The sequence below is a fragment of the Pseudoliparis swirei genome, chromosome 21 (genome assembly GCF_029220125.1).
Source record: "Pseudoliparis swirei isolate HS2019 ecotype Mariana Trench chromosome 21, NWPU_hadal_v1, whole genome shotgun sequence".
In the NCBI taxonomy this organism is placed as follows: Eukaryota; Metazoa; Chordata; class Actinopteri; order Perciformes; family Liparidae; genus Pseudoliparis; species Pseudoliparis swirei.
In genome coordinates, this window is record NC_079408.1 from 17238209 (window position 1) to 17263902 (window position 25694).

Consider the following 25694-nt stretch of genomic DNA (forward strand, 5'->3'; position numbering starts at 1 on the left):
CAAAGCCTTGATTGGTGATGCACCATCATATCTTAAGGAGCTTGTAGTACCATATTGCCCACTAGAGAGCTACGGCTCACTAAATGCGGGACTACTTGTAGTTCCTAGAGTCTTAAAAGTAGAATGGGAGCCAGAGCCTTTGGTTATCAAGCTCCTCTTCTATGGAACCAGCTTCCAATTTCAGTCCGGGAGGCAGACACAGTCACCTCGTTTAGAATAGACTTAAGACCTTCCTCTTTGACAGAGCTTATAGTTAGGGCTGAATCAGGTTCACCTGGTCCAGCCCTTGATATGCTGCTATAGGCTTATAGCTGCCGGGGACGTTTTAGGATGCACTGAGTACCTCTCTCCTCTTTTTCTCTCCTTAAGGATGAATTTTCATCTCTCAATCACACGTTACTAACTCTGCTTTCTCCCGGAGTCCTTTTGCCTTCCCGTGTCATGGGGTCGCCGGACCCCTTGACACGACATAGATCCTATCTGCCTGATGGATCATTGAGGTCTGGGTCGTGGAATTCCTGCTCCTGACTACGCCACTGTCCTGTTGAGACTCCGCCTACTGTTGAGACTCCGCCCTCCTCCTCCCACCGCCATCTGCCTGATGGATCGTGGAGGTCTCCATCGTGGAATATGCCTACTATGAACTATTCATACACTCTGTCATATTCATTGAATGTATTTTAACTCTAAATCTGTCCTTCTGTACACATTACATCTATTGCATCTGTCCATCCTGGAGAGGGATCCTCCTCTGTTGCTCTCCTGAAGGTTTCTTCCCTTTTTTCCCCCCTGAAGGGTTATTTGGGAGTTTTTCCTGGTCCGATGTGAGGTTTTGGGGCAGGGATGTCTATGTGTACAGATTGTAAAGCACTCAGAGACAAATTTGTAATTTGTGAAATTGGGCTATACAAATAAACTGAATTGAATTGAATTGAATTATATCATTAATAATATTTCTACTTCATACATTTTGTTGTAAAACTACCAAAGTTCAGCTAAAAATATTATTAGATTAATCAATTAGTTGCTTATTTTCCATGATTCTTGGTAATCGATTTGGAGTGGTTGTGTGAGATATTGGGTTAAAGTTTTCATCGTCGTGGTACAGAGTTCTTCCAGTTTGTGTTGTCCTGTATCGGGGTGGTGACTTCTCCCTCCACCCCCAATAAAAGGGGGATACCAAGAGGATCTGGCCCAGAGCGAGGAGCAGATTAAATACACAGGGGAAGAGACACAGGTGGAAACAATGAGGGCGGGGCTTGCAATCACACAGGAGGCAGAGGAGTGGCTGAGGGCAGCTGAAGGGAATGACCAATCAGGGGACACAGGGAAGACACACACACACACACACACACACACACAAGTACTTCTCTGTCTACTGTGGGAAATGTAAAGTTAATATTGTCGTGATCAATAACTGTACCAATATGCCTGATGTATCAAATTTGATAAAAACATATATGTAAAGGACATTTTGTTAAAATGTGTATTTACTAAAGATCAAATAAACCCTTCAATATCCCAAAATCAGAATTTCATGAATATTATTTGATGAGTTAGACTTCACAGGGTTAATAAAGTGGAATACAATCACATTATATATATTATGCATCCTCAGTACAATGACACAAATGTGAAAACTGCAAAAATATTTCCCAGAATAAAAGCGGTAGAAATCTAAAAAATATTTCATAGGGGAAGAAAGTAAATTCCCAATTGTGACGATCTCTGAGGACGACCTGCATCGTATTACATAATGCAGTCGCTCTACGTCCCTCTAGTGGTGTGAAGACTTAAAGGACATGTATTACATAATGCAGTCGCTCTACGTCCCTCTGGTGGTGTGAAGACTTAAAGGACATGTATTACATAATGCAGTCGCTCTACGTCCCTCTGGTGGTGTGAAGACTTAAAGGACATGACAATCAGTACACATACGACATCTCTGACCTTTGACCTCACATTGGATCAGGAAAAACTCCCCAAAAACCCTTTAATTGGGGAAAAAAGGGAAGAGGCCCCTGGAAGCAATAGATGTCATGTAACCAGATAAACAGAGTTACATAAACATTCAATGCATATGACAGAAGTGGTTAACGAGAAGACTGATAGACCTGTCCTTCCTTTCCTTGTGACACTCTGTATGTATCCATAACTAACATACTGTCACGAATTCCCCACCTTCCTAGTTAAATTCATCATGCTTACACGTATAATTAACTCTCCTGTCATTCCAGATCCTCTCATCCTCACCTGATTGTCTCTCATTCCCTTCACCTGGTCCTCACACCCTTCTCACCTGCAGCCCCTCCCCTCGTTAGTCCCTCATTCCCTTCACCTGGTCCTCACGCCCTTCTCACCTGCAGCCCCTCCCCTCGTTAGTCCCTCATTCCCTTCACCTGGTCCTCACGCCCTTCTCACCTGCAGCCCATCCCCTCATTAGTCCCTCATTCCCTTCACCTGGTCCTCACGCCTTTCTCACCTGCAGCCCCTCCCCTCGTTAGTCCCTCATTCCCTTCACCTGGTCCTCACGCCCTTCTCACCTGCAGCCCCTCCCCTCATTAGTCCCTCATTCCCTTCACCTGGTCCTCACGCCTTCACACCTGCAGCCCCTCCCCTCGTTAGTACCTCATTCCCTTCACCTGGTCCTCACGCCCTTCTCACCTGCAGCCCCTCCCCTCGTTAGTCCCTCATTCCCTTCACCTGGTCCTCACGCCCTTCTCACCTGCAGCCCATCCCTCATTAGTCCCTCATTCCCTTCACCTGGTCATCACGCCCTTCTCACCTGCAGCCCTCCCTCGTTAGTCCCTCATTCCCTGCACCTGGTCCTCACGCCCTTCTCACCTGCAGCCCATCCCTCATTAGTCCCTCATTCCTTCACCTGGTCCTCACGCCTTTCTCACCTGCAGCCCCTCCCTCGTTAGTCTCTCATTCCCTTCACCTGGTCCTCACGCCCTTCTCACCTGCAGCCCCTCCCTCGTTAGTCCTCATTCCCTTCACCTGGTCCTCACGCCCTTCTCACCTGCAGCCCCTCCTTGTTAGTCCCTCATTCCCTTCACCTGGTCCTCACGCCCTTCTCACCTGCAGCCCCTCCCTCATTAGTCCCTCATTCCCTTCACCTGGTCCTCACGCCCTTCTCACCTGCAGCCCCTCCCCTCGTTAGTCCTTCATTCCCTTCACCTGGTCCTCACGCCCTTCTCACCTGCAGCCCCTCCGCACGTTAGTCCCTCATTCCCTTCACCTGGTCCTCCGCCCTTCTCACCTGCAGCCCCTCCCTCGTTAGTCCCTCGTTCCCTTCACCTGGTCCTCACGCCCTTCTCACCTGCAGCCCATCCCTCATTAGTCCTCATTCCCTTCACCTGGTCCTCACGCCCTTCTCACCTGCAGCCCCTCCCTCGTTAGTCCCTCATTCCCTTCACCTGGTCCTCACGCCCTTCTCACCTGCAGCCCCTCCCTCGTTAGTCCCTCATTCCCTTCACCTGGTCCTCCGCCCTTCTCACCTGCAGCCCCTCCCCTCGTTAGTCCCTCATTCCCTTCACCTGGTCCTCACGCCCTTCTCACCTGCAGCCCCTCCCCTCGTTAGTCCCTCGTTCCCTTCACCTGGTCCTCACGCCCTTCTCACCTGCAGCCCATCCCCTCATTAGTCCCTCATTCCCTTCACCTGGTCCTCACGCCCTTCTCACCTGCAGCCCCTCCCCTCGTTAGTCCCTCATTCCCTTCACCTGGTCCTCACGCCCTTCTCACCTGCAGCCCATCCCCTCATTAGTCCCTCACTATTTAGCTCCCTCACTTCCACTTGTCCTCTGCCAGATTGTCTTGTGTGTCACTGCCAAACTCTCCAGCGAATTCCCAGTACTAGTTCTGATCTGCCTGTTACGACCCTGTTTGCCTGTTCACTAGTGATGGTGAGATGAAGCCTCATGAGCAGTGGCGGGCCGTGGGCCTGGGCCCTGGGCCTTCAGTGAGGTCCTACACAGTCCCACCCGAATTAATCCACCTCTTATTACTATCATTATGATGCCATGGCTCTAGACCAGGGCTGCTCAATACGTCGATCGCGGCGTAGTATTGGTAGATCGCATGACATTTAAAAAAATTGGCCCGCCCCCGTCATTTTCTCTATAGCACGTCTTTGTTCATTTATTAAACTAAACAGCCGTCTGATGTTGATCGTATCTACACAACAGCATGTCATTTCTCTCGGCTCTCCGTCTCGCCCGCTGCAGAATGCGCGCATCGGGAAGGAGAAAAAGAAGAAAAAAGTCACTTGCACTCGTTTGTTCACTAAACAGGGCATTGTCGCACCCAAAGCAGATTTCAAGTATATGCTCGACCAAATCGACATCTTCTCCTCCTTCCACCATTGTGGGTTGAAAAAACAGCTTTGTAGTCCATGATTAATTCCTTTATCAAATTCAGTTTCCTAGTTCTGAGGTTTTGCATCTACCTGCCCATAGGACCCGCCTCTCAATATTGGTAATCCAATCAAAAGACGTGCAGCACTCCGCCTGCTAGCTGGCTCCTGTGCCGGTTCTGGGGCCTTCTCGAAGGCCTAGAGGAGCCAACTCTAAAGCTGATTGGTTGACACAACATCGTCATTCCCATTCACTTCAAGCTACCAGCGCCCGCAATGTTGATTCTGAAGGCCTAAGGGCAGATTTTAGCCCCCTGGCAACACACGATGGCTGAATATGATTGGATAAAAGATCTAACATAAAGACCAGCCCTCCAAATCTCAACCTGGCGCTGGCAGCAGCGCAACCAAGAGGAACGCTATGAAATTAAGAGAATAACTCTTATTCTGGGGAATAATTGAATACATATTTGTGGGAAAATATATTTAGAAAAAAATATATATTCTGATGATGTTTAGGCCAGCAGAGAAGGCCTTGCTGGCCCTGACGGCCCGCCACTGCTCATGAGGCATCGAACCACTTCAGCCAATTGGTTCGAGAAACTGTTCATTTCTCGAAGCTTCATGTGCTCACGAAACCACCTACTGGCCAAGTGCATAATCACAGGCAGCTGTATCTGAACCACATAATGTGATGCATTGCATTTTTGTGTCTGTTATGGCTGTTGGGAATGACCATGAATTACAAAAATGTATGACTAAATCATTTCTGTACATAAATTATAACATATGTGCATAATAAAATATTTTTTAAATGTATTCTGTGTGTAAATGTTCCCAAAATGGTAGTATCATATGATATGGCAGGTTGTGTCATAATGTTATTATGTCCCTTTAGGAAAATGGCATGGGCTTAAGCAGGCAGAGGACAGTGAACGTGTGTGTGTGTAACTAGGAAGAGGGGACTGAATATGCGTGTGTAACTTGGACAGTGATGTACAGGACAAGGGACATTTTATTCATTTTTATTCAGAAATAAGTTTCTCAACAGTTCCATCTTATCACCTATCCTTCTCTCCTCACTCTCCAAACTATCTCTCTCTCTAAACTCTCCAAACTCTCAACCAACAACCCACATGTTGAATGGAGCCTGAGGGGTTTATATTGCTGTCAAACCTCCCGGCAATATCTGAACCACTTCCCGAAGCAGTCACGTGGTACAGCCGGGCAGCGAGGCTTCGGACGTCGTCATTTCTGGCTCCTCCCCTAAATGAAGCAAGCCTCGAGACGCGCTTCGAGGAAACGCCCCCTCCATTACTCGACACACGCTTCAAGCGTCGGCACATCTCGTAACAACACTACTGTTCACCCGACTTGAGATTTTCGCCTGCCCCTTTTGGATTTGATTTGTTGCCCTGTTCGACGGACCACCCGGTTTTGACCCTGCCTGAAAGATTAAGTAAACAGCTTCCTCCTGCATTCCTGTGTTTGTCGTGCTTTTGGGTTCCAGTACCTGTAACCATTACACATACATAACATATCATTAACACTTAGTCATATAATATACAGTTTACAGCTCGGAGACGTCATAAAATAGCCTGTAAAAGCAAAGTAAGACATCTTTTTTAGCAGCTAACAGACGCGTTCATGTAGCTACATGAAGATGTTGCTTCATGTAGCTTCATGTAGCTACATCTAGCTTAATGTGTCTGTGTGTGGCTTCATATAGCTTTATGTAGCTTCATGTAGCTTAATGTGTCTTTGTGTGGCTTCATGTGGCTTCATGTAGCTTTATATAGTTTCATGTAGCTTCTTGGAGCTTTGTGTAGCTCCATGTAGCTTCATGTAGCTTAATGTGTCTTTGTGTGGCTTCATGTGGCTTCATGTAGCTTTATATAGTTTCATGTAGCTTCTTGGAGCTTTGTGTAGCGCCATGTAGCTTCATGTAGCTTAATGGGGCTTTGTGTGGCTTCATATAGCTTTATGTAGCTTCATGTAACTTCTTGTAGCTTCTTTTAACTTCACGTAGCTTCATATAGCTTTATGTATCTTCATGTCGCCTTATGTCGCTTCTTGGAGCTTCATGTCGCTTCATGTGGCTTCATGTCGCTTCATCTGGTTTCCCAGGGCTCCACGGTGAGGGCAGCGCGGCTCATGTTTGCGTGCTGCGGCACATTAAAACATTAAATAGCCGAGAGTTTTTCAGCGTGAGAAATACGATGTGTGGCGGGAGTGCGTGAGTTGAGACCGAAATGCGTGAGTCTCACGCTCAATGCGTGACACTTGAGAGCCCTGGGTTTCATGTGGCTTCATGTAACTTCACATAGCTTCATGGAGCTTCATGAAGCTTCTTGTAGCTTCTTGTAACTTCATGTAGCTTCATATAGCTTTATGTCGCTTCATGTACCGTCATCGTCTCTGCCAACGATGACGGGGAGTACAGAGAACTGAACCAGGACTTTCTGGAATGGTGCCAGCGGAACCGCCTCCACATCAACTCCAGTAAGACCAAGGAGCTGGTGGTGGACTTCCGCCGTGGTAAACACACTCCTCCGGTACCACTGAGCATCCAGGGACTGGACATTGAGTACCTGGGTGTTCACCTGAACAACAAACTGGACTGGGCTGACCACGCACGCACTTTATAAAAGGGACAGAGCAGACTCTTTCTGTGAGGAGACTGAGGTCCTGAAGACCTTCTTTAACTCTGGTGGCATCCGCCATCTTTTATGGAGTGGCCTTCTGGAGCAGCAGCATGGCAGCGGCTGACAGGAAGAGGCTGAACGAGCTGATGAAGAAGCTGATGAAGAAGCTGATGAAGCGTGCTGGGGTGCCCTCTGGATGCTGTGGAGGTGGTGGCAAAGCTCTCGTCCCTGATGAACCTCCCACCCCATGCAGGACACTCTCGCTGCGCTGCACAGCTCCTTCAGCCACCGGCTGATTCCTCCCCGTGGCTGAGGAGAGGAACCACAAGGCCTTCCTTCTTGCTGCTGTCAGGCTGCACAACACACTGCCGTAGATCGCTGGAGATCCTGGCAAACTCTGCACTTTACTTTATTTCCCCCCTGTATATTTAGTATTAGTATTTAGTTTGTAGTAGGCTATTGTGTTTTGTGTTTTATATTTATTTTCATTAATGCTCTGATGTGCACCGCTGCTATGATTTTTGAAATGTCCCCAATGTGGGACAAATAAAGGAATATCATATCATATATCATATGTAGCTTCATGGAGCTTCTTGTAGCTTCATGTAGCTTAATATAGCTTAATATAGCTTTATGTAGCTTCGTGGAGCTTCATGTAGCTTCATGTAATCTCATATAGCTTAATGTAGCTTCATCTAGCTCAGGGGTGCTCAATACGTCGATCGCGATCGACCGGTCTTATAGCTTCATGTAGCTTCTTATATAGCTTCATGACTTCACACCTGAAGATCAGCAGGATCACTCAGCAGGAGAAGAAGTCACAGAGGGAGGGAAGGTGCTGTAATTCAACAACACTGTCACATCACAGATATACTTCACACTTTCACTGTCTTCACTACCAAAGACTGATTACCTTGATTCTGGTCTCTTGTTGGTTCCACCACTAGAGAGCAGTGCATTCTGTTTTATTGACAGAAGGTCAAACATCTCTCTCTCTCTCTCTCTTTGGTAGACATGTGTCTCATATTTCCTCTGCGCAGTAGAGCACCATTGTTGTCCAAAAACTATAGTTTTAGTAAAATACTGAGAATGTGTTCAGAATAAAACACCAGAGTCCAGTTTGAAGTGATGCGGCTGTGTGGTGGTCTTCTTTTAGGGGGCTGGGACTCCCACAGGGGGAAGTCCACTTCCTCCTCGCTGCAGAACCATCAGCACGAGTAAGAACTACAAGAACACAGATATTGCGACATCTCTTTCTTGCTTCCAGTTGTGAAGGAACCAGGAAGAGGCGGGTCTCTGTGCACGGGGAGGAAGCTGCTGCAAGGAGCCACAAACTCACAAACCCACAACAGGATCCAGGACCAGGAGCAGAAACCTCTTCCTGGACCTGCAACAGGAGACATCAGAGGGAGAATGTGAGTGAGAGAGAGAGAAGGAATGTTGTGCTCCTATTGCGTAATACCAGCCCATCATATACAAAGCAAAGACAAGTATTAACAGCTAAATACTGTCAAACTGACCTCGCGTTCAAATGTGTCTGACGGGTTGGTGCTTATTGTGCAGATTCATTTACACGATGTTTTAACTCTGATTGTTTTGTTTTTAATCTGCAGTCAGTTATGAAAAACTACTGTTTTGCACAGTAAATCTATATTTGCACTGATGCCGTGCAATAAAGGTTTGTAGTTCTACTCTTACAGGGAAGAGTCAGGAGTACTAGTGACAGGAGAGATTCATAGAGTAGTACACACGTTACGTTTAGGCTTTAAAAGATAAAGAAACAAGCATCATTTTAGTTTATTGATAACAGCAACATGTACGTAGAGCTCATTGTTTTGATTTTAAAGCATAACATGTGTTGCTGTTGGCCAACAAATGTAACTAATCTTCCTTAAGTAACACCTGCAACCTTTTAATTGATGTATGCCACTTAAATGAAAGTTGAATCAGTAATAATACATTCAATTGAATATTATCCATGGTTTTCTGGGTGCTCATGGATAATAGAGTTCTCTGAGTAATTGTATGGGTGACTTAAAGAGTTTGTGGTATCCTAAACAATAAGTTGCCACATCCTCTAGAAGTAAAAGTACCAATGATGGAAATACAGTAAACAAAAAACTGTACTTAAGTTAAAGTAGTGCAGTATTTGCTTTCGTGCAGAGAGTGAGACGTCCGTGCGTTAGCATAGCTTAGCATAACATCTGGCACAGGGGAAAACCAGCTCCAACACAACTACCATCACCTCTAATCAGCACATCAGTTTAATCCATACTCCAAAAAGAGAGGTACAAGTTATGAGGTATATTATAATTAAACCTCACCGTGTTTCCATCTCATCCAATCAAAGTCCAACAGTCAACAGATCCGTCTGACCTTTTGGACTTTTCCCAGTCTGCTCCAGGAAGCAGCGGTAATGATCGGTTACCAGGGAAACGGGCCAGTCACTAACAAATGGCTGCTGTGGCCGTTTCTCTGCAGGCTCAGTTTCCGGCTGGCCTACATCTTCTCGTACAACCTGTTCCAGTTCTGTGGGCACACGTGGATCCTGGCCAACACCATCGCCAGGTTCCTCATGTTTGGTCAAGGTGAGGTTCACACAGGTGAAAGGGAGAAGGATGCAATGCTGTGCAAGGTTCTTTGGGGCCCCGGATATCCATTGTTTCATATCCATAGTTTCATGTCCATTGTTTCATGTCCATTGTTTCATATCCAGTGTTTCCAATCCATAGTTTCATGTCAGTTGTTTAATATCCATAGTTTCATATCCAGTTTCATGTCCATTGTTTCATGTCTATTGTTTCATATCCATTATTTCATGTCCATTGTTTCATATCCATTGTTTCATGTCTATTGTTTCATATCCAGTGTTTCATATCCATTGTTTCATGTCCATTGTTTCATGTCTATTGTTTCATATCCATAGTTTCATGTCCATTGTTTCATGTCTATTGTTTCATATCCATAGTTTCATGTCCATTGTTTCATGTCCATTGTTTCATATCCATAGTTTCATGTCCATTGTTTCATGTCTATTGTTTCATATCCAGTGTTTCATGTCCATTGTTTCATGTCCATTGTTTCATGTCTATTGTTTCATATCCATTGTTTCATATCCATTGTTTCATATCCAGTGTTTCATATCCATTGTTTCATGTCCATTGTTTCATGTCTATTGTTTCATATCCATTGTTTCATATCCATAGTTTCATGTCTATTGTTTCATGTCTATTGTTTCATGTCCATTGTTTCATATCCATAGTTTCATGTCAATTGTTTTATATTCATTGTTTCATATCCATTGTTTCATATCCATTGTTTCATGTCCATTGTTTCATATCCAATGTTTCCGACAGTTCAATCAGAAAGTGTTGCTCTGTAGTTTTCCTATATTTAGTACAAGAGACAGAATCTCAGGGTCATAGTGATATTTTAAGCTCATTTGGTCTCCATCATTGAGATAAAGATGAATTAGTTCAGTGTCAAATATACCATTCAATGGAAACAAATATGATAATAATATATATTAATGTAAATAAAAGAGATGTTGATAGTATTTCTTGTATTTATCTCGCTCACTGGAGAGTTTCTAAGTTTCATTTGCCTCAAGTAAAGCTAAATGTAAGCAGGTAACAATCATTAACAACTACCGATATATATTATATACTGTATATAGTCACATTCTGTAACTACCTGGACCTACAGCTCACTCTGTGCATCATTTACTTTGAGCTGACCTCATTGGCTGTCTTAGGCCAGTGCAGCAGCCTCCCCCAGGTCCTAGTGCCCAGGGCACTCGGATGAAAGGCTATTGGATTGTAATTTGAAGGAGAAGACATACAAACCAGATCTTACACACATATGTAGCATGTTAGAGATATAATTAACGTGTCCATGTGAGATACAATAGTTTCATTGAATGACATAAAAATAAAAAATAAAGGAAATAAGTTCATTCTCATGAAACGACGTGTGTCCGCGTGACTTTGCAGATGCCTTAGCGGACACGTTCTACTCGGTTGGCTTCATGATGAGTCTGTGCCAGCTGCTCTCCATCCTGGAGCTCTTCCACATCGCAGATGGGATTGAGAAGGCCAGACTCCTCCCACGCTTCATCCAAGTGTGTATCAGACTCGGGAGTGAATCATGTGGATGTTATGTGGAGGCAGATGTGTGTGTGTTCAACGGTTCCACATGCCGACGGGTCTGTTCCTCAGGTTCTGGAGAAGAACCTCCTGCTCATCATGGTCATCATGCTGGAGGAGATACAGAGCAAACCCGTGGTGTGTGCCCAGCTCTTCTTGTGGAACGTTCTGGACCTCGTACGGTGAGCATGTGACTAAAGGGATCTGCATCTGCATTTTCAGGATGTTATTGAAAACTATTCACACTTGTTTGTTTTATGGTGCCTATAATTCTGAGTGTCTATTAATGATTCATATAGTTCGGTATCTTGAGTCTATTTTCAGTCATGCTTTCTGTGAATATTCATATTCCTGAGAAGATGAACTCGTAGCACAGCTGGATAAACCAGTGAGTGGCCGTTACCAGGGAACACAATGTAAACAGTTAATAAGGCCTTAAAACTACTTTCTGACTTCCAAATGACATTGAACTCATCACATGAACAGCTGAGATCTGTTCTGGAGCAAGAAGCATGAAGGGTGACAGAGTCGAATATTTCTATAACTTCTAATAAAACATCTAAACCACTTGGACCTTCAATTCCCGTAAAGCGACCTCTACACTTAACTCATGTGCAATGTGCATTGGCTGTAGCTCAGTAGAGCTGTGGGTTTGTCATGTAATCCATTATTAATATACTAAATAGTACAAAATAGATGCTTTAAATCAGATGAAAGCGTTTCTTAATCCAGGTTCACTGTCCTGTAGAGTTTAAAGAGTCTCTGAACCAGCTGCTTATTAAAGGCAGGTTGAATACATGTACATGCATATGGAGTTTATGAACACACTGGATACAGAGAGCAGTGTGTGTTGTGTGTAACAGTGTGTAGTTGTGTGGGGACAGGTACCCCCACGAGCTGCTGTGTGCCATGGACAGCCCCTCCCCCCCCATGCTGTGGACCCGCTACACCCTCTGCATCCCCCTGTACATCCTGTCCGTGGCCACTGAAGGTGAGATGACTCATCTGCATAACAACTTCATAGCTAATGACATCACAATCGACTGTGTCACCACGTTGGTAGAAAGGAAGTAGAGGGAGCGGAGACAGGAAGTGAGCCGATGATAACACACCAGGAAGTGTGTGAGGAAAGAAGACAAGGTCCGCAAACAGTGTATCAGTAACATACCCACACACACATTGAGATTAATATATATATATAGATAATCAAATTATAACAATCCAAGTACAAAATAAAACATGGTAAAGTGTTTGGCGACCCCTAGTGTGGTCTGGACCCCCATGTTGAGACCTCCTCCTCCTCTTCCTCCTCCTCAGGGCTCACCCTCTACCAGGCTCTGGCCTGTGAGGAGCCGCCAGCAGGTGACTCGTGCTCTCTGAACACAACGGGGTCAACGGGGTCAACGGGCATCGCCCACCCCCCTCTCGCCCTCATGATCTCCCTGCCCATCCTGGCTCTTGGTGAGACGTCAAGACACTCACATTAAGTTATTGGCTGAACAGTTATTCTGTCTTTTGTCATGAGGATTGTGAGATGAACCGGATGAGCTGCATGAGTTTTTAGCAAAAACTGTATTGTCTGCTGATGTATGAGGAAGATGTTTGTCTCTTTGTCTCTTTAATGTGATGTTTGTCTCTTTAATGTGATGTTTGTCTTTTTTATGTGATGTTTGTTTTCTTGGTGTGATGTTTGTCACTTTGATGTGATGTTTGTCTCTTTGTCTCTTTGATGTTTGTCTCTTTGATGTGATGAAGGACCCGTGAAAAACAAACCCATGAACTCCTGAAGGAGGTAAACACTTTAACATGTGGCACCGTGAGCTTTTAGGTTGGACAACAGCTGGCTGCAGCTTCTTCTCCTCCCTCGGGTTGCCAGGTTTGGTTGCTTAAAACCAAATTCTGGCAACCCATAATTAAAAATCCTCAGTTGCAACGGCATGACCCGCCTCCCCCCTCCGCTGATTGGCTGATATTCATACCCAAAAACAACAGTTTCAGCACGTAGCATTGTTGTTGTTTATAGCCAGGTGTCCCCAAACTCTTTCCTGAGGGCCACATAACATTTCCCTTGTCTGCTGGAGGGCCCTGTTGGGTTTGTGTAGACATTAGAGAGACAACATTGCTTTAGTGCTTTAAAGCGTCTTTGTGTATTTAGAAAAGCGCTATATCATTTTGAGTTATTATTAGAGCTTCTGGGTGTGTATTATATTCCGCCTGTGTCCAGTATTTATGCTAGGCTAACGGTCACGTGATATTATTCATTTCATATCTGGAAAGAAAGCAAAGACACGATCTACCAACTACTGAATGGCCCCTCCAGACTAACCTTGATGAAGAGGTTTCTCAAGGTTTCTAAGAAGTTTCTCAAGTCACTGGAAAGTCTCTCAAGTCACTGGTGAGTCAGACTGGTTCACGTCTGTGTTCTCAGACCAACGGAGGCTCATCGGGCCTCAACACGAGCGACAGGCTCCTGGCCGGTGACTCCACTTTGTAAACCTGCACCGTCAGCAGATATAATTCTGTGGTGGATTTGTTCTGAATGCATTTTGTGTGACGTCCTAACAGTTCTGTGTGCTTCAGGGGCGTCGGTGACCGTGTGGCAGCTGCTGCAGGAGAGACGGCAGCAACTGGACCGCTGGAGCCAGAAGATGAAACGGAAATGACACGTTCACATCATGAGGGTCATCTGGCTGTGGGGTCACTAACACTGCTTTTATTCAGAAGAACTTCAACTCTTCAAGCCAGAAACTCAACACCATAACATATTTAAATACTATCAATGGACGCGTTGAGTCTTTGACGGAGCACGTTGAGGCTGGAGAGCGACCACGACGCTGCACTGAGCCTCTCATGCCTCACGGTACCCAGGTCCAGCAGCAGATGCTCCAGCTGTGCTTTGGTGAGAACCTCTGTGTGCGTTGCCACGGTGACAGTCTCCGGGCTACCATCCGTACGCTCTAGTCCACACAGCTTTCTTCTTGAACTCGGCAGAGGACTTCAGAGCCAACAGTCCGGCTGAAACAACAACAACAACAATAATCACAAACAACTCCCCTTTAGAATCAAACCTTGTGTTTCTGTTCTGGTGTCTTCATTATGTTCATAATAACATCCATCAGTGTTTCCTCTTACACTCTTCTGTTTATATTAAGCACATTACTGACGATTATCAAGATGTTATTAATAAGTAAAATATGAATACACGTATTACACTGTAGCTCCATGGAGAAGCTTCATGGATTTTCTCCATTGTTTTGTGGGATGTGCACGGTCCCTCTACGTGGCTTCAGGTAACAATACACATCAATAATATGGTGTAAATAATTATAATAAATAATGTAATGCATACAGTTATGGTTACAGAGTCTCTCCACCTCTCTACACCAGAACAACTTAAACCATTTGAGTATATATATTTGATATCATTGTTAGTTTTAGATGTCGCATTATTTTCATAATCTGATTGATCTGTTATTGTTGTCCTGGAGCAGAGCTGCTCGATGCCTTTCCTTTCTGAAAAACACAGTCTGTACATTTTGAACCCTGCATGTCTACATAAGAGTAATATTTGACATTGTGTTGTCAGCAGTTGTACACACATCTCTTATATAATCATGTTCTGTTGATGATGCTTCCCATCCAATATGCAGCATTTGTTATTATTTTTATAGAATGCCTTAAACAACGGCTAAAGTAATTCCATTCATAATAATTTAGCAACCCTAAATATGTGCGTCCGACTCGTGGGTGTCATCATTAGCAATGCAGGGGTCAGAGGTCAGGGGTCACTCACTCAGCTGTGGTTGCTTCGCTGGTTGTTTGTGGAAGAAGTTGAAGCATCGTCTCTTATGAATGAGCATTATGATGACATAACCCTGACTCGAGAGTCGGAGCTTCCATTGAACATTTTTACTAATATATTCACATTGATATTAAATGTTTTTTAGGGGCACCGGGTGTAGAACCACAGTTCCCCACTGGGACACGTTGGCAGCATGGGATCCATGCGAATATTCGCAACGCGTTTGGTGTGAAGGCAGCATTTGTCCAGCAGAGCGTTGGAGTCATGGTAACTGACATGTTCTGTGGAAAGTGTGTGAAAGAGAAAGAGTCTCCGAGGCTCCGGAGTATTGTCTCTTTACCTTTGGCGGTGCCGACGGTCGTGGCTGACAGACTCTGTTCGGGAGCTTCTGTGATGCTGAACAGCCAGTCGATGAACTGAGACGCAAACACACACATGCACACACACAAACACGCGTCAGGTGGTCGTCTTCTTTTTTTTAAAAGGACAAATGATCAAACTCACCTTGGTCGTCTGGCTGCTCCAGGGCTCCTTGTCCAGCAGCAGCGCCAGGCTGCGGGGCATACCCAGCAGGCACTGCGGCAGGGCGAGGTCCGCGAGCGACTCCTCGCCATACAAAGCGTGTTGCAGAGCGTGGGGCTTGGAGGCGGGTTGCCACGGGAACCACGTGGCCCTGATGCCGAGGAGGAGAGGCATGGCGTGGTCGCCCCAGGAGACCACGGCAGCAGCAAAGACCTGGAACAGGAAGTCTGTGGCCTGCAGGACAGGAAGTGACATATTCAAAGAGTTTAATCCAGGAGCTTATAACACAGTAATAACAGTATGACAGATCATTAAGCATCATTCAGTGTGAAGTCTGGGAAATGCCCTCAAGTGATGTCACTCAGAAGACTACACTTGAAAATGAGCCAGAAGTAAGTCAACCATTTAATCTCTGCTGGAGGCTACATTCAATCAAGTTGCATTGTGGGTAATGTAGTGCCATGTGTTGACAAGGAGGAAGAATTTGTGGAACAAATTGTGCATACTTCTATTTATTTCTTCATATTTTTTCATTTGAATTCTCCTCAGCTTACATGTGAATTCAGATATGTTCTACATGTGCTTTTATTTTATTGTATTTTTCCATTTTAAATGTAATTTTCTTCTGATCTTTGTTACATTTTCTTGATTTTTATACTTGTATTTATTTTTAAATAATATGCTCCTATTATGTGTAGCGTAGTATGTGTACATTATGAACCAATACAACTAAATTAATTCCTACTGCTAATATTGTCAGATTGAAGCCACCATAGCCACTCATATATAAATATTCACTCTGTATGGAGGATGCCCTGACATACAGCATGTGGTGCCCCAGAACAGTGTGATCTTGTAAAGGTGACCCGACAGTACTTTAGATTTTAATCTGATAGTAATGTTTACAACCTGCTTGTCTGTTTCTTGCACCATCGGACTTCATTGTAACAACTGTGTTGCCACACAGTAAATGTCATAACTGTTATTCCTGAACCCCACATGCTGACCCATCCTCTGTGTCATGTGACGACAACACACGGCCAGCTCTAGAAACACCTCGCCGACCCAAGCGTACCAGTTTGGTGTCTCCACATGTGACGGCGGTTGCACCGTAGGCCACATTCCGGATGTGTCCCATCAGCTCCAGCAGCCACTCCATCCGTTTGGAAACGCCTGTCACGAAGAGCCAACACGTAATGTACAGACACACATGGTGCGACGTGGGCAGGAAGATAAAGATATACATAGAAATAAAAAGCTCCTGACCTGTGCTGGGGCTGGCGGCCAGGCGGCACTGGTAGAAGGTCTGGAGGAGGAGCCAGCCGACGCGGCGGCTCGGCCAACCGCGGAGCACGCCGGCGATGACGTCATTGAGCCCCAGGAGGGGAACGCGGCCCTGGGAGGTCAAGTGAGCCAGGACGAAGCAGGTCTTCTCCATCTGAGCCTGAACAGCACAGGTTCACTCACTCAGTTACACCTGGAGATGGTGTTAGCATGCGGCTAGCCACCAGCATGCTAACACCTTTTCATCTGGATCGTCTTGGTGTTCTCATATATATTTTAATCATTATTATTATTAGACATTACTTTTATCGATATCATTACTCCTTTTATTATCATTATTATTCTACTGTATACCATGCTGCTGTGATTATTAGTCGTAATATTACCATCTTTATTCTGCATGTTAATCCTGATATATGATTCACATGTCATATGTATTGAATGTGCTGTAACTGTTGTTTCTGAGGGAAATGTTTTATTTTGTGAAACAGAAAAGAAATGTAACTAAATAAAATAATAGCTTTAAGCTTGCTAGTTGAGGCTAGCTCTCCAAACTATTTTATTCAATATACCATTTCGTAATGTCACGTCCCACTGACCTCTGTGACTCGTGTGATTCTCTCGATCTCGGCATCGGACATCTCAGACAGACATTTAGAGATTCCCACGTACAAATCCACCTCATCATCCTACAACACATGAATTCATCATCATCATCATCATCAGAAGAAGAAGAAACAGGTGGATACTCTTGGTTTATGGTCTGGTGAAATCACAGCGGATTTAATACTGTTTTTACATTTGAAACTATTTAGTCTGAAGTTTGTTTGTAAACGAACATGAAGAGTAAAAGCTGAAAGCAGGGGAACTGTCAGTCATTGGGCTGCACCTCCTCTTGGCTCTGTCTTCCTATTGGCTGTTCAATCAGCATTGATGTCTGAACTGAACGCAGTTTGAATGTCTGTTGACAAATAATGTCTGAGCCCTCTGATGAGAAAACATGAATTAGTGTCAATTGATGTTTGGTAATGAAAGCAGTTATAGTGTCAGTTGATGTTTATTTATAGTTAATAGTTGATGTGTGTAGATGAAAGCAGGTGATGCTCAAGTGACAGACAGTTGAAGTGGGAGCACTGTATGAACTGTAAACATGTACTTGAACAAACATGAATATATTTAATGTGTTCATCAGTTGCAGTAAAGGAAAGTCACTTCAAGTGGAAGAGACACAAGTGATTGAGCCAGATGGACTGAAAGCAACTGACGCGTCAGCTGGCGTGTGAACATTAACAGAAGTTGAAATGTGGGTTGAAGAATAGAAGTGAAGTGTCCTGGAAGCCGGTACCTGGATCTGGTTGGGCAGCAGGCTGAAGATCTTCTCCGTGGTGGAGCTCAGGATGGTCCAGCAGCTGTTGGGGGGGTTTGGGAGCCCCATGGCCCGAGCCAGGCCCTGTAGCAGGGACCGGCACAGGGCCAGACGCTGGGGCCGCAGGTCCTCCTGGAACTGCTGCAGGCCCAGAGTCTCCATGTGGACCTGCAGCTTGTCCTCAGCTACGTGCTTCATCCACGAGCCCAGGCTGTCCAGCAGGTGGGCCCGGGTCTGGTACTGGAGGAGAGAAACAAGTCAACCTCCATTCTGTCTGGAGCAGCGGCTGTCAAGGACAACAACAGCAAAGACCACCTGGTTATACTGGAAACATTGTTTACTTATTTATTTCCGTAGATAGAAATCAGTCTGAAACAGCATTTCATGTGGCTGCATATGGAACTACAGCTTCTCAAAACCAAATGTTATAAGATTTATGACGTTGAACATTTGTGAATAAAGTCCTTGTAGATCTGTAGATTATGAATATTGAGACATATGGCTCCCCATAAAGTTCACCCACTATTGTAGCTCCGTTAAAGAGTTCCCATTACAAGCAGTAAAGTTGATGAAGAAGCGTCTGTGGCTGCCAAGCTCCGCCCACCATCCGAAATAAAAACGCTCTCTGGATCCAGATACATCACAACGATATGCGTCACTCAAGATGGTACAGTTTGCCGCGAGGTTTGCAGCTATAATAAAAGACTGGTGGTCAAAAAAGACTGGTGGCATTACATTTGATATATACAGTGCATCCGGAAAGTATTCACAGCGCTTCACTTTTTCCACATTTTGTTATGTTACAGCCTTATTCCAAAATGGATTAAATTCATTATTTTCTTCAACATTCTACACACAAAAAACCATAATGACAAAGTGAAAACAGTTTTTTGCAAATTTGTGCAAATCTGTTAAAAATAATGAACGAAAACATAACATGTACATAAGTATTCACAGCCTTTGCCATGACACTCAACATGTAGCTCAGGTCCTGTTTCCACTGATCATCCTTGAGATGTTTGATTGGAGTCCACCTGTGCTACATTCAGTTGATTGGACATGATTGAGAACACACCTGTCTATATAAGGTATCACAGTTGACAGTGCATATCAGAGCATAAACCAAGCCATGAAGTTCAAGGAATTATCTATAGACCTCCGAGACAGAATGGTATCGAGGCACAGATCTGGCAAAGGGTACAGAAAGATTTCTGCAGCATGTAAAGTCCCAATGAGCCCAGTGGCCTCCATCATCCGGACATGGAAGAAGTTTGGAACCAGCAGGACTCTTCCTAGAGCCGCCCAGCCAGACTGAGCGATCGGGGGAGAAGGGCCTTCGTCAGGGAGGTGACCAGGAACCCGATGGTCGCTCTGACAGAGCTCCAGCGTTGTTCTATGAAGAGAGGAGAACCTTCCAGAAGGACAACCATCTCTGCAGCACTCCACACATCAGGCCTGTTTGGTCGAGTGGCCAGACGGAAGCCCCATCTCAGTAAAAAGCACATGACAGCCCGCCTAGAGTTTGCAAAAAAGCACCTGAAGGACTCTCAGACCATGAGAAACAAAATGCTCTGGTCTGATGAAACAAAGATTGAACTCTTTGGCCTGAATGCCAGCGTCATGTCTGGAGGAAACCAGGCACTGCTCATCACCTGGCCAACACCATCCCTACAGTGAAGCATGGTGGTGGCAGCATCATGCTGTGGGGATGTTTTTCAGCGGGAGATGAATGCAGCAACGTCCAGAGACATCCTGGATGAAAACATGCTCCAAAGCGCTCTGGACCTCAGACTGGGGCGACGGTTCATCTTCCAACAGGACAACGACCCGAAGCACACAGCCAAGATAACAAAGGAGTGGCTTCGGGACGACTGTGAAGGTCCTGGAGTGGCCCAGCCAGAGCCCTGACCTGAACCCGATTGAACATCTCTGTGCACCGACGCTCCCCATCCAACCTGATGGAACTTGAGAGGTTCTCCAAAGAAGAATGGGAGAAACTGCCAGAAATAGGTGTGCCACGCTTGTGGAATCAGACCCAAGAAGACTTGAGGCTGTAATTGCTGCCAAAGGTGCTTCAACAAAGTATTGAGCAAAGGCTGTGACTACTTATGTACATGTTATGTTTTCCTTCTTTATTTTTAATAAATGTGCAAAAATGTGCAAAAAACAGTTTTCACTTTGTCATTATGGGTTGTTGTGTGTAGAATGTTGAGGAAAATAATGAATTTAATTCATTTTGGAATAAGGCTGTCACATAACAAAATGTGGAAAAAATGAAGCGCTGTGAATACTTTCCGGATGCACAGTATATCAACAGGTAGCTACCGTTTCTGTTGTAATGTTTACGAACAGAAACTCCGAGAGTTTATGGAACAAGTTTGTATTCGTGGAATGTTGGAATTTAGTGGGCGAGGAGTGTTGTAATGTTTACGATATCAGTCTTTTGTTATACCACTAGGTGGAGCTCTAGTATAAATTAACACCAGTTTAGCACTTCAGGAAATTCTGTATGCACGAGTAAAGTACCTGAGTATACCCTGTATTGCAACCTCTGCTATTTCATATAAAGCTTCAACTCGATATTTCATTCTTCGTGGTCCGTGTCTTTGGCTAGGTTACCACAGTTTCCTGTTTTATATCTCACCCTGGAGAGAGATCCTCCTCTGTTCCTCTCCTCAAGGTGTTTTCCCTGTTTTCCCCCTGAAAGGATTTTTTTCTATTTCTTGATAGTCTTTCCTGATCCGATGTGAGGTCGAAGGTCAGGGATGGCGTATATGAATAGATTGTAAAGCTCTCTCAGGGGAGTTTGTAATTTGTGATTTGGGGCCAAATTAAATAAACTGAATTGAAAAGCTTGTATCTGTCTGGACTGACACTTTTGTTACTTATCATCCAACATATAGAGATATATGCAGAAGCTAATATATGTGGGAGGAGCTAAAATGCACACATTTCCCACTCAAGAGGAACTTACACTGAGACTGTGCACTAGAGGCGGCGACAGCCAGGAGCCCAGGAAGAGGGAGGAGCTCTGGGAGGACTGAGCCTGACTCACTGCCAGCAGCACACACTGATGCTGGACATCCTCTCCTGTGGAGGACACACAACATGCTGAGCTTGGTTGTGCGAGCCCTGAGGCAAAGACACACACACACACATACACAGACACACACACACGTGTGTGAGAGCTCTCACCGAAGCTGAGCCTCATCAGAGGAGACAGGATGGCGCTCCAGTTGACGGGCGGGTACTGGAAGCTGGCGCCGACCGACGCCAGAGGAGTCAGAGCAGATTTAACCAGAGCCGGATGAGCAAACTCTGGGCCTGGGTCCACGGCAAGAGAGCCACGAGTTCAATTCATGTCAAACCTTATGTCGCTGAAGATATCATTGAGAAATGTGACGACAAACCTTTTTTTCCCGCCTCTGAGAGGACGTCAACGATGGATCTGATGAGGCTTTTCTCTGAGAGGTAGCTGAAGTCCTGGGGGACTGAGGATATAAAGACACGTCACACCAGGGGGCTTCTCATTGGGAGGATGGGCTCCATCCAGGGGGGCTCCTACCTGCTGTGTGGCTGTGACTGGTGGACATGTGGGCCAGATGCAGATGACCCACCAAACAGGCACTGTTGGACTGGAGACCGATGGCTGCTGAGAAGGTTACGATCTGCAAAACAAGCCAATGTGTCCAATTCATGATAGTCAGAGCAAGCAGGGCTATTTCATAGAAACATGCAGTCAATAGCATAGTAATAACACAGTAATAAGAAAGTAATAACAGTCAATAACACAGTAATAACACAGTAATAACACAACTGACGCATCATTTATTGAAATACTGCAAGCGGGACTCAAGTGTGTGACACCTTGAGAGATCTTGTAGTGTTCAGTGATGATACTGCGGAGACGGTGGGTCACATTCTCACTGGAGAATGAACTGCGTCATGTGACCTACCTGTGTGATGGCCCGGATGACCTCATTCAGACGGCTCTGCTGCTGGGCGGAAAGCTCCGACTCACTCGTTTGCTGCAGCACAGAAACATTCAAGGAAATGTATGATGGAGAAAAATAAATACTTCACCCCCAATACTGAGCCCCGCTTGTCAGACAAAAAGTACTTAAAGCGAGGAGGGATATCGCATTTTAGAAACAGGTTGGTAACAACGCAACAGCAGTCAATAAATCAAATTCTCTGACGAAAAAAGGAAGAAAAAACCTAAAAGTTAGTCATTTTGGTTGTTTACTTTCTTTGTTAAAATGTGGGGGGGTGGCTCCAGTGGGAGGCCTGAAGGGCCGGCGGAGATGCTGACGAGAGATAGTGGATTTTAGAGCGGTGCTTTTCATTGGATGAAAGGGGGGTTAAGGCCCCTCCCACATTCAACATCCTCAGATGCATGTCATAACCCTGAATGATTTAACTGGCCGCCACTATTTGGTTTAGTTGGATGGTTTTGCTACAATTTACAAAAATGTTTCATTCAATAACAATTCAAGCAATTCTCTCTGAGTCTCTATTAGAGCTGAATAACAACTTGAGAGGATGAAGAAGTAGAGCGAGGTGCAGGGTCCATCCATGTACTCATGGTTTCCTTAATGGATTCAGTCTACAGTTTACAAACGTTGTCATGTGGTCCTCCCTCCACCAGGGGTCTACTTTGTTGGGAGGAGAGCGTGTCGCAGCTCCGGGATACGAACCACCGATGAGTGGTGAGCGGTCCCTTCTCACCTGAACGAGGGACGTCTCGGAGCCGACCAGAGCCACCAGGCCGTTGACGGCAGCCAGTCGCTGCATCGTGGGACAACCCTGAAGCAAAGTCCTCCACTGAACATCCACCAGAGCAGTCTCCCCTCATGGGGTCATGATCATGAATATGAGGAGGTGTACGACTGTACTTGTGTTATTAGTGTCCGCAGGTTAAAGATAAAGCATTCAGTCTCTCTTGCTCTCCACGCAGACATTCAACCAAAGCCTGCTGCAACGTGATTGGTCAATACTACTTGGACTACAGATTCTACAAGTTTAATGCTGTAGGAACACGTGATCTACCGCGGCAAAGAGAGTGCAGACGCGGTACCTCGGCCAGTAAGATCTTGACCCAAGCAGCCAGCAGACGAGGGTGGATGTCCTCTGCTTTGCCGTGGCCGGACATCGACAGGCCGTGGATCACCAACCCGAGAGCCAGGGAGAAGCCTGGCGTCTGAGGAGAAACACCACGACGTAGAAAGCAGGAGTTAGACTGTAGAGTCAAACTCATGTCACCGTGGGCGACATCAGGGCCCAAAAGGGTTGTAACTGAAACACTCTATAAACTACTCCACCATATTGTTCAATAACTCTCTTTGCATTTGATTCTTCTTTAGTTAAGTGTCGAAATATTGTACATCAAAAAAGGTTGTCTCTAATAATATAACATAAATCCATTTTATTTGAAACCTTCAAAATAAAAGCACGGGAAATGTTTCTTCAATTTCTTTAAGAAAAGGTGATTGTATGTCTTTCAAGCCGTCAGGGGACACATACAATTATGTGGCAGGCCGAATGCGGCCCGCGGGCCTTATGTTTGACACCTGTGCTGTAGAGGATGCTTCAGAATGGTGCTTAGGACAAAATACAAAATATAATTTCTTCTCTCGCAACAAGAGACTTCACCAGAGGCCTGATTACCTGTTCTTGGTGTATCGAGTCTACTCTGGCCTGATGATTACATCATCCCATGCTTCATTGTTTCTTAATCCCGTATCAGTAAATACATGGCTTAGTAATGAGCAGTGTCGACCTGCTGGCTCTCCTCCGTCAGGGTGCGCAGAGTGGTCATGACCTCCTCCGCCTTGTCAGCGTCTATGAGTCCTCCGTTGAAGGCCGAGACGGCCACACACGCCACGGAGTACGCCAAGACCTGCACAGGCGGGCACAGTCAAAATATAATAAGCATTACACTGTTGCAATCCATTTTCCAATAACGGTTTCAAATTGATACCATGTACACTCTAAAAACTAAATGTCCCAATAAGTCAGATACATAGTGCCAATAGGTGAGATACATAGTGCCAATAAGTGAGATACATAGTGCTAATAAGTCAGATACATAGTGCCAATAAGTCAGATACATAGTGCCAATAGGTCAGATACATAGTGCCAATAAGTCAGATACATAGTGCCAATAGGTGAGATACATAGGTCAGATACATAGTGCCAATAAGTCAGATACATAGTGCCAATAAGTCAGATACATAGTGCCAATAAGTCAGATACATAGTGCCAATAAGTCAGATACATAGTGCCAATAAGTCAGATACATAGTGCCAATAGGTCAGATACATAGTACCAATAAGTCAGATACATAGTGCCAATAAGTCAGATACATAGTGCCAATAGGTGAGATACATAGTGCCAATAAGTCAGATACATAGTGCCAGTAAGTCAGATACATAGTGCCAATAAGTCAGATACATAGTGCCAATAAGTCAGATACATAGTGCCAATAGGTGAGATACATAGTGCCAATAAGTCAGATACATAGTGCCAATAAGTCAGATACATAGTGCCAATTGGTGAGATACATAGTGCCAGTAAGTCAGATACATAGTGCCAGTAAGTCAGATACATAGTGCCAATAGGTGAGATACATAGTGCCAGTAAGTCAGATACATAGTGCCAGTAAGTCAGATACATAGTGCCAATAGGTGAGATACATAGTGCCAATAAGTGAGATACATTGTGCCAGTAAGTCAGATACATAGTGCCAATAGGTGAGATACATAGTGCCAATAAGTGAGATACATTGTGCCAGTAAGTCAGATACATAGTGCCAATAGGTGAGATACATAGTGCCAATAAGTGAGATACATTGTGCCAGTAAGTCAGATACATAGTGCCAATAGGTGAGATACATAGTGCCAATAGGTGAGATACATAGTGCCAATAGGTGAGATACATAGTGCCAATAAGTCAGATACATAGTGCCAATAGGTGAGATACATAGTGCCAATAAGTGAGATACATAGTGCCAATAAGTGAGATACATAGTGCCAATAGGTGAGATACATAGTGCCAATAAGTCAGATACATAGTGCCAATAAGTCAGATACATAGTGCCAATAGGTGAGATACATAGTGCCAATAAGTGAGATACATAGTGCCAATAGGTGAGATACATAGTGCCAATAAGTGAGATACATAGTGCCAATAAGTCAGATACATAGTGCCAATAAGTCAGATACATAGTGCCAATAGGTGAGGCCTCATGGCTCGTACCTCCTGCAGCATGCGGCCCTGCCCACCGCTGTCCTGCAGGTTGGACAGCAGCCGGTCCAGAGTCAGGGTGACGTGGACGTGTTGGTCCGTCATCCCACTGCTGCAGAGCGCCGCCAGCACCAGACCCAGACCCAACACACAGCCGGTACTGAGGGACAGAGGAGGGTCACTGGTATGAACCGTTATCCCCGACTGGTTACTCTGGCTGGGTAGTACCTCGAAGCTCTTACTTGTACTCCAGGTTTGGGTTGAAGGAGCAGCTCTCCAGAGCCTCCAGAGAGCTGCGGAGGAGATCCTCCTTCTGACCCGAGGCCTCCCT

At 45.1% G+C, this 25694-nt stretch overlaps 2 protein-coding genes across 7 annotated transcripts in view; one reads left to right on the forward strand and one right to left on the reverse strand.

Annotated features, from left to right (window-relative positions):
• The first annotated feature begins 8331 nt into the window (after positions 1–8331).
• On the forward strand, positions 8332–14494 carry hacd4 (3-hydroxyacyl-CoA dehydratase 4). Of its 5 annotated transcripts, none has more exons than XR_008835071.1 (7): positions 8332–8414; positions 9481–9587; positions 10992–11326; positions 12015–12135; positions 12462–12605; positions 12900–13539; positions 13725–13808. XR_008835071.1 is itself a non-coding variant. In XM_056442170.1 (7 exons), coding segments are annotated over exons 1-6 (741 nt in total). In that variant the 5' UTR covers positions 8332–8412; the 3' UTR covers positions 12932–12936; positions 13422–14494. The 5 variants fall into 5 exon arrangements, 4 of the variants coding, with proteins under 4 accessions (XP_056298145.1, XP_056298146.1, XP_056298144.1 ...); XM_056442170.1 differs by having other exon boundaries at positions 12900–12936; positions 13422–14494; XM_056442171.1 differs by lacking the exon at positions 12900–13539 and having other exon boundaries at positions 10992–11119; positions 11217–11326; positions 12029–12135; positions 13725–14494.
• focad (focadhesin) overlaps positions 13821–25694 on the reverse strand; it is a 47835-nt gene continuing 35961 nt past the window's right edge. The window contains exons 28-44 of one of the 2 annotated variants that reach the window (XM_056442165.1): positions 25606–25692; positions 25376–25523; positions 23898–24017; positions 23196–23318; positions 22847–22924; positions 22075–22146; positions 21684–21786; positions 21529–21609; positions 21314–21436; positions 21093–21208; positions 18098–18358; positions 17352–17441; positions 16735–16912; positions 16544–16641; positions 15451–15702; positions 15287–15362; positions 13821–14159 (exon numbers count right to left, since the gene is read on the reverse strand). In XM_056442165.1, coding sequence (XP_056298140.1) covers positions 14086–14159; positions 15287–15362; positions 15451–15702; positions 16544–16641; positions 16735–16912; positions 17352–17441; positions 18098–18358; positions 21093–21208; positions 21314–21436; positions 21529–21609; positions 21684–21786; positions 22075–22146; positions 22847–22924; positions 23196–23318; positions 23898–24017; positions 25376–25523; positions 25606–25692 — 2080 coding nt within the window. In that variant the 3' untranslated portion in view covers positions 13821–14085. Of the gene's footprint in view, positions 14160–15286; positions 15363–15450; positions 15703–16543; positions 16642–16734; positions 16913–17351; positions 17442–18097; positions 18359–21092; positions 21209–21313; positions 21443–21528; positions 21610–21683; positions 21787–22074; positions 22147–22846; positions 22925–23195; positions 23319–23897; positions 24018–25375; positions 25524–25605; positions 25693–25694 lie in introns of both variants that reach the window. The other variant, XM_056442164.1, reaches the window with a different exon arrangement.

What these genes read in the sequence shown, in the direction of transcription:
- hacd4 (XM_056442168.1), top strand. An exon ending in CCTGTCCGTGGCCACTGAAG is followed by an intron (nt 12,136 to 12,461) that starts GTGAGATGACTC and finishes CCTCCTCCTCAG; the next exon opens with GGCTCACCCTCTACCAGGCT. An exon ending in CCTGCCCATCCTGGCTCTTG is followed by an intron (nt 12,606 to 13,724) that starts GTGAGACGTCAA and finishes TGTGTGCTTCAG; the next exon opens with GGGCGTCGGTGACCGTGTGG.